At 42.1% G+C, this 9127-nt stretch overlaps 1 protein-coding gene across 1 annotated transcript in view; it reads right to left on the bottom strand.

Annotated features, from left to right (window-relative positions):
• CRADD (CARD and death domain containing adaptor protein) overlaps positions 1 to 4367 on the bottom strand; it is a 169673-nt gene extending 165306 nt beyond the window's left edge. Inside the window, exons 1-2 of the mRNA XM_014779921.2 lie at positions 4284 to 4367; positions 2679 to 2982 (exon numbers count right to left, since the gene is read on the bottom strand). Coding sequence (XP_014635407.2) covers positions 2679 to 2976 — 298 coding nt within the window. The 5' untranslated portion in view covers positions 2977 to 2982; positions 4284 to 4367. The remainder of the gene's footprint in view (positions 1 to 2678; positions 2983 to 4283) is intronic.
• Positions 4368 to 9127: the final 4760 nt, after the last annotated feature.

Genomic DNA, 9127 nt, shown 5'->3' on the forward strand with positions numbered 1-9127 from the left:
ATATAAGCACCACATTTTCCCACGGTCTAGTTCCTCAAAATTCAAAAACGCCTTGACAAAAATTTAAATGGACTATTTAAGAGCTTATTAAAGTTACTCTTTTACAACACTGGAGAAGCACTGGGGTCCTGGGAAATACGCCTCTGGGTCCGTTTGCAGTTTTTACAGGGACAGTAAATTGAAGGCATTTCAATTCTAATACTCTTTCCAGGATTTCCCAAAAAAAATTAGGTTTCCAATTAATTAAGTCCCAATTTAATTTTAGAATTAAGATACTGCCATCAACTTAATTAATTTAAACACCTGAATAAAGTTTAAGGTCTCAAATAAGAGAAGGCTGTTAACTAACAACTCCTTTAAAATATATCATTTCCTGCATTGCTTACCCTCCCTCCCCGCCATATATATATATCGCTGAAACTTAACAGTATAGCGGATTTTCGACAAAAGATGTGAATTTTAAAAGTGATTTTTATGAGATGGAAAACCACAAAGTGAAGAAAGGAATGACAGACTCCAAATTTAGAGTTTATCAGTGAGTGGGGGCTGGGGATGAGCTAGAATTGGGGAGGAGCACCCAAGGGCCCTCAAAAGCAATGGTAATATTTTTTTTTTTAACTGAGTGATGGAGAGTCAGGTGTTCACTGTACCATTATTCTCCACACCTTACTTACATTTTGTAATCTTACTTAAAATATTCAATAATTAACAAAAACTATTTAAAAAGTGAGTTTATCTAACTGTCATTGTGGAATGTATATATAAAGACATATATAAATCAAACTCTCTCTTCAGAACATTCTTTTCAGTAGCAGGTTACTCAACAAAAAGGAAAACAATAAGAGCACTTAATTTGTACAGTAGCCAACCTATCGCTCCATTTGAGCACTTCCACAGAATTAACAAATTAACGCTATTTTTCTAAACTTCAACACAGATACGCTCAATTTTTTCCCACTCTATACTGTTTCATTCTGCTTACTTTGAAAAAAACTATCTTTCCCTCAACTTCTCTGTAACTTTCACCAGTTGGTAAAAAAATCTTAATTTTTTTCTTGTTCTCTGAATGAAGCTGAACAAACGAAAATCGGGTCACGCCTCTATGAACAACATACAACAGTACTATTTACATCACTCAAAACGATTATAAAATGACATTAAATATTTTGGTAGAAACAGCCTTTTAGTTTGCCTGTTCTGTTGTTTCCAACTGTGTGTTGCCAAGAGGAATCTCTAAGTCAAATACCAGCAAAAGACACTGGGCACCCTAATATTTCTCTTAACATCTCCCCAATTCAATGTTATTTATTCTGCTTTCAATAAACTGGTAGAAGTGTCTTAGATACTTTAGCTTAGCTTTATTCACACACCTGGAGTATTTAATTTTGTAAAGACAATCCAACCCAAGAATTCCTGTGGTCCTCAAAGGCCAGCTATTTTCAGTATTTCACAAAAGCCTAAAACCTACATTTACCTATAATTTGGCCACAAGGGGAAATGAAAATATTTTTTCTTTTTCCACTGGGACTTTACTAGGCCTTCCTAAGTTAACTGGTTATCTTATGCTGATCAGATATTCAGACATATGTCATTAATAAAAATAGAAGAATTAATCAGGATTACTTAACACAGGTGGTCTGGAAAATCAATCAGAATATGAGGTCCATGGGGCAAAAATAATAAAGGTGGTCTTTTATTACTGGTATTTGTTTTTTAACCAGTTATATTGGTATTTAAAAAACAGCAACAGCAAAGTCGGGAGACCACTGACTTGGAGTAGTTTATCAAACTACTAGTTTGATAGTAGTGATAGTAGTGATAGTAGTTTGCTATCAAAAACTCCAGAGAACGTTGATTTCCTAAATCTGTTAAACACGCAAGTCAACTTTCAATTTTTTTTTCACCAATTCAGTTCTCTGCTCCTTAATCTTTGTAAAAAGGAAAAGTCATGGGAGGAGTTAAGAGGGAACAAGTGTTTCATATCATATCTTCTTCCTGTTACAAGCCAGGCTAACAGCACTAGAACTCTCTTTTCCATAGCTTCCAATTTTCCTTAAAATCAAAATGAGCCCCTCCTCAAACTACTGTCCTTACAAAACTAAATACTCCGGGTGTCTGAAGAAAGCCAAACTAAAAAGGACTTGAAACCAATAACCTTTAAAAGCAAACTAAGCCAGCCTTCCAAATTATCCCCTCTAGCCATGGAGGGCAGCCCAAGGAACAGGTGTAAGGTGTGCCTTCCTAAAGGCTGTCTCCTCCTCTATGAACCTGACCTCTTCTTGCCGGCAGCTCTGGCACCCCATGAACCAGTTATCAGTAGGCCTAATGCCTGCTTTCCCATCTGCACTTTCCAATGGTCCTGATGCCAACGACCTGGCTCTTGGATGAGAACATGCCTCCCAAGTGACTTGCCAAGTTTCCCTGGAAGCATTTCTAAATGTATTCTCTGAGCTCCCTCCTGACCCTCTCAATCATGGTTCATCCTTCCTTCCTTCCCTGCACTTCCTAATTCCACCTCCTCATCCCGTCCCTCCAATGCCACGTGCCTTCAGTCCAAACTCCTTATCCACTTTCAGGAAACGCCATCCCCCTCCCAGCCTAAAACCCCAACTTCAAATCCAAAGGACATAGTTCCATCAATTCTGGAGCTGGTCTGAAGTGATCTTTTTGAGGCCTACCTGCAGGCAGCTCAGTTAGGGCTTCTTCTCTTGCCTTCTCCAGCTTCTCCCTCACCCAGGGAAATTCCTGCAGGGAATCTAGGAACGCATCAAATGCTTTAGGACCTCTGGAAGGTAGGATATCCAGCAGCAGCATTGTTTTCCGGAGGCCTGTGGCTTGAGCTTTGATTTCTTGAACGTGGTTTTCCGTCAAGACCCCTTCCTGGTAAAGATACTGAAGAACCAGGCCCTCCACCAGTACCTCTGCACCCAGCTCCAGGCGATGGGAGCGCAGCACTTGCTTGTCTCTAGCCTCCATTTCCTCCTGGGAAAAGACAAAATCCACAGCTCAGATTACAGGAATGCTGTTGAGCCCCTACAGATGGGGTCCTGCAGTGTATGCTCCTTAAGGTCATGGATATCTTTGAACCTTAGCAGAGGGCCAGGCCACGGTGTTTCATACACGGCTGTTGAGCCAAGCCAAATTAATTTCAAATGTTTCTAAACATAATGAACAACACTGAACATGAATTATCTTTTCTGTTTTTGCTTACCACATAATGGGTCCTAGCTCAATTCCTTGCTCAATAAAGAGATCTGGAAAAACGCGAGGTCAGAGACCCTGCTTATAAAACAACTTGTATCTGAGGATTACAGAGCAGCATTTCATCTTAACACACTTGAGAAGAAACAGTGCTTTTATTTTAACATTGCCTTCATCAGAGATACCCCACCACCACAGAAATTGCCAGTACGCATACAGGTGCCCTTTGGACCACGGGCATTTTTAGAACCTGATCAGCAATGGGAGTGGGGCCAGAAGCCTGCAGGTACCAAGAAGTTGAAGGATCTTTCCCCCCATGAGAAAAGGCCTATACACCATCACGAAAAACATTTACTAGTAAGTGTTTGTGCCCAGTCTACAATAAACCTTATACATAGTCACAGACTCCATCCCTTCCCTCTAAGAATTCAGAATCTCTATCACAACACTGCCGTGGCCACACACATATGGGTCACTGAATGGGATTTTTTTTCTTTAAAAAAAAAAAAGTCCACAGGCCAGTCCCGGTCAGTGGCCAGGCAGGACTGCCCGGCGTATTTCCAAGACCACTGCACCAGGGAGCTGAGGGGCGGGGGTGTCGTGGCTATGAGGGTAAATAAGGGGAGGCAGCGACGGCAGACGGGGCTTCCAGACGCCTGCAAAGTACAATCACGGCCTGCGCCCCCCGCCCCTGTCCCTCCTAGCACCCTCTGTGAAGTCCGGGAGGTGGCAGGGGAGGAGGAGGATGCGCACTTTGGACTGCTAGCGCCCATTTGGAATTTCTCTTTATTCCCTGCCTCGCCAGCTGAAGCCCTCTTGTATTGCGAAGAGGAAGAACTAGGAGAGACTTTCCGGGCAACCTGACTCGCTAAAAAGGGGGTGCTGGGAATGATCTTCAGAGCGGACCGAGGGCAGAGTGGATCCCCGGCACCCCCACCGCCACCCCACCCCGGGCCGGCTCTAGAACGCCGCCAGCAAGTTAGGGGGGGCGGGGGAGCCAAGCAGGGCCCAGGCTGCAGACGCCACGGCGCGGGACCTTGAAGAAAAGATGGATACGGGGTTTCTGGATTCCTGTTACTTACGTCTGCAAACACGTATCTTAGGAAAAAAAAAAAAAAACTGCAACCGGAATCCAGACTGTTAGGGAACCTGTACCATAAGCGCCATCTTTGTTTAAGGCGAAAGCCCTGAACAGGAAGTATCGTCGCCATCTTTGTTGAGGGCAAACACAGGAAGTGCTGTAGCCATCTTTATTGGGGGCCCAAGTGTCAGACTGACGCCCTTTCCGCCATGTTTGCTGTGGGTAAACGATATAGCTGCCTGGAGATGGAAAATAGTTGCATCACTTAGGGGGTTATCTAAGCAAAGGAGTGATTGGATGATTGCTTTTTAACACAGTAACTCTACCAGTACCTTGCACACAATTGGCATAATAGATAGTCAGATTTCAAAAGTCACCTTAATCAGTGAAGCCTTCCATGACCCCTCTATTTAAAATTGCAACACACTCGCATTCATTTCCTGCAGTCTCCTTCCCCTTTTCCAGCTTTATTTTTGTCTGTAGTATGTATCGCCATCTTACTAAAACTTTTACTTAATCATTTATTTATCATCTGTTTCCCTTCACTAAAATGCAAGGTCATTTCTTTATATCACAGTGTGCCTGCCTGTAAATAGTTTACAAGTCAATCAGTCAGAATTCAGTTGCAGCAATCAGCTAGCTGCTCTAGACAGAAAGGGATTTGCCATAGGAAATTGGGGACATTCACAGTCATTGGACAGGCTGGAAAAGGTCTGGGCATCCAAGGATGACTCCCTAAACAGCACTGCCAAACTGGCTCCTGGCCGTAATCAGGAAGTTGGAGTCAGGAAGCCACCACTCCACAGTCCCAACCTTTTCTCAACACTGACAGAGCAAGTGACTGGACATTGGAATGCTCCTGCAGAAAAAACAAGGTCTCCACAGCTGTATTTGCCAGCAGCATCAAAACGGCATCTGCAGGGCCGGCCCTGTGGCTTAGCGGTTAAGTGTGCGCGCGCTGCTACTGGCAGCCGGGGGTTCGGATCCCGGGCGCTCACCGACGCACCGCTTCTCCAGCCATGTTGAGGCCGCGTCCCACATACAGCAACTAGAAGGATGTGCAACTATGACATACAGCTGTCTACTGGGGCTTTGGGGGGAAAAAAAAAAAGGAGGAGGTTTGGCAATAGATGTTAGCTCAGAGCCGGTCTTCCTCAGCAAAAAGAGGGTTAGCACGGATGTTAGCTCAGGGCTGATCTTCCTCACAAAAAAAACAAAAAAACCCAGCATCTGCAAATCTTACTCTGATGCATGCAATTGGTGAACCCTAATTCACATGCAGAACATCAGCAGCAAGGGTGTGTGAGTTTGGAGTTTTCCAGCTTCTGAAGCACGGAAAGACATGCTAAAAAGAGAGAGGGTCTAATACTGGGAGCCGATCTGCTGAGTTCACCACATTTTTAATTTGGAAGGCAAGACAAGTGCAAGATCCAAATATAGAGAGATAAAATAATGTCAAATTGAGGGTCCTTCCTCAAATTTCTTTATGAAATGAGACAATCAATAAATATTCATTGATTCACTTTTAAATCAATTGGGTGATATATACAGAAAGTCATTCGCCTGCTAAAAGCTGGTTGACAGTAATAGTAACCCTCAGTAACAAAAACCCTCAAATATCATTATTTCTATAGAGGTTTTCACAACCAACACCTCTAGTGGTGTTGATGTTTCATCATCAACAGTGATGAAACTAGTGAAGATGAAAATATCTTGGTAAGCAAATCAATGGAGAGCAATTCTAGACCTCCCTCCTCAAAACCTTTGAATTTTTGTAAACAGTTTAAAGTGTTACTATGCCAATATACCATTTTACTATAACAGCAGTGACAATATTTTTATATGGATGGCAAGTATTATTATTATGATTAGCATTTTACATATGTGAAGACTGAATCAAAGTGGTCAAGTGTCTTAGCCAAAATCTGACAGCTAATACATAGCAAAACCTGAATTCTAACCAGTTTCCTCTGATTTCATGCGCTTTCCAGTACACAGTACACCACACAGCCCTGCACGGTAAGAGTCTCTTGTTCTTATGACAGCCAAAATATTTGCAAATCATTCTGGTGCCACCTCTTACTCTTGGTACTTTTGAGTTCCAGGTACTCTCTTCACTCTCTCCCTCTTCTTTTGTTTTGGAATTGCTGTCCTCTCCTGGGCGAGATTGCCCTTCTGTATGTAAACGAGTGTTGGCAACATTCTCTGTCTTCCTCCAGATAAAGTGCAGACCTCTTGCGATACTACCAATAGCGGAGGTTACAGACTTTTAGGGGAGGAAAAACAAGTGTATTTTTTCCAACTGTAAACTTTGATAATTCTTAAACATATAGTAAAGTTGAAACAAGTAGCACAGAAAATAGCCAGCCATGTAAAACTACCTAATTTAAAGCACTTCTTGATGACTCGCTGTATTTAAAAATGCTTGCGATCTCCTGGAAAATAGAAGAAGACATTGATGATGTCCAGGAGGAGGTAGAGAGCCAACAGTGTGTTCCATGACAGTTCACAGAAGAGAAGACAAGAGAGTGAGAGACAGCGTGAGAAGAGTTAGTGCAGGAGCTGAGAGGCATGGAGTTCTAATGGTGAACAACCTGAGAGGTTGGCTATTAAGGATCTGACTTAAATCTACGGGTGAAGCTCTTGACCATGAAATTCTTCTTCCTTTGGCAAATTTAGATGCACATCCATGCTGCCTCCTAAGCAACCATGCTGGGTTTCTGATTGGCTAGCCAGCTGCCATCGGTCAGGTTGCTGGAGGTCCACCACCCCGGGCTAGCATACAACGACACATCTGAGCAGCACACCAAAGATTCAGCCTCACTTATATAAATATCTAAGGCCAGCAAGCCCCGAGAGAATCAAAGACAGATCAGAATCACTATCACAGATGGTCACGCCTCCACTCTGTCCAGTCCCTCTCTGTAGGCTGGAATTGTGCCCCCACGGAGGATTAAGCACCTGTTACCCAGTGGTAATAAATCCATTTTTAGGAAGGACAGATATTTTCCTTTTTCTCTCTCCCCACCACATTTACTTGTGTCAAGATATACCCATTGTGAGTCTGCAAAAGAAAGAGTCAAAGAGAACAAGCATAGGGGCCAGCCCAGTGGTATAGTGGTTAAGTTAGCATGCTCTGCTTTGGACCCCCAGGGTTTGCAGGTTTGGATCCTGGGCGCGGGCCTATGCACTGCTTATCAAGCCATGCTGTGGCGGGCCTCCCACATATAAAGTAGAGGAAGATGGGCACGGGTGTTAGCCCAGGGCCAATCTTCCTCAGTAAAAAAAAAGAGAAGGATTGGCCACAGATGTTAGCTCAGGGCTAATCTTCCTCACCAAAACAAAAAAAGAGAGAGAGAGAACAAGTGTAGTGTTTTTCTGTCTTTCAGTTTGGTGTTTGGTTTTACAACCTTCAAAACAAAAATCAAAGGAGTTGGATATTTTTGGTTCTTCCTGTTTTACAGATGTGGAAATTAAGCCATGGAGAAAAACAGATTCTTTTCAAGCACACTTGAAACTGTTACAGAAATAGGTCATGAATCGAGTCTCAAAGAAACTTCAATAAATTCCAAAAAATCAATAGCACACAAACTATGTATCCTACCATTTTACAATAAAGTTAGAAATTTTAACAAAAGGATAGCTTCCATAAATCCCATACGTTTGGAAACTAGGTGCAACAAATCTTAAACTCTTGAGTTAAAAAAAAAGTCACATATTTCTATTGGCACAGCCACGTGGAAAACAGTATGGAGATTCCTCAAGAACTTAAAAAAAGAACTATCATAAGATCCAGCAATCGCACTTCTGGGTATATATCCAATGGAAATGAAATCAGTACCTCGAAGACATATCTGTACTCCCATGTTCCTTGCAGCATTATACACAACAACCAAGTTATGGAATCAACCAAAGTGTACCTCGACAGATGAATGGATAAAGAAAATGTGATATATATAAAATTCAGCCTTAGAAAAGAAGGAAATCACACCTAGTAGAAGGGCCAAAATCCAGAACTCCAACAACACCAAATGCTGAACAGGATGTTGAGCAAAAGGAACCCTCATTCATTGCTGGTAGGAATGCAAAATGGTACATCCACTTTTGGAAGACAGTTTGGCAATTTCTTACAAAAATAAATATACTCTTATATGATCCAGCAATTGTGATTCTTGGTATTTACCCAAAAGAGTTGAAAATGTATGTCCACACAAAAACCTGCACATGGATGTTTATAGCAACTTTATTCATAATTGCCAAATCTTGGAAGCAACCAAGATGTCCTTCAGTAGGCGAATATTATAAATATCTACCACAGAATATAAATATGTACCACAGAAAATAAATATACTGTGGTACATTCAGACAATGGAATATTATTCAGCCCTAAAAAGAAATAAGCTATCAAGCATGAAAAGATATGGAGGAAGCCTAAATGCACATTAGTAAGTGAAAGAAGCCAATCTGAAATGGCTATGTACTATTTGATCCCAACTATATGACATTCTAGAAAAGACAAAATTATGGAGACAGTAAAAAGACCAGTGGTTGCCAAGGGGTTGGGGGGGGAGATGAATAGGGAGGGCACAGAGGATTTTTAAGGCAGTTAAAATACTCTGTACGATGCCATAATGAAGGATACATGTCACTATACATTTGTCCAAACCCGTAGAACATACAACACCAAGAGTGAACCCTAAGGTAAACTATAGACTTTGGATGATTATGATGTGTCAATGTAGGTTCATCAGTTGTAACAAATGTAGCACTCTGGTGGACGATGTTGATAATGGGGGAGGCTATGCATGTGTTGGGCAGGGAGTATATGGGAAATCTCTGTACCTT

Source organism: Ceratotherium simum, chromosome 25, assembly GCF_057802395.1.
Source record: "Ceratotherium simum simum isolate JZ-2026a chromosome 25, ASM5780239v1, whole genome shotgun sequence".
In the NCBI taxonomy this organism is placed as follows: Eukaryota; Metazoa; Chordata; class Mammalia; order Perissodactyla; family Rhinocerotidae; genus Ceratotherium; species Ceratotherium simum.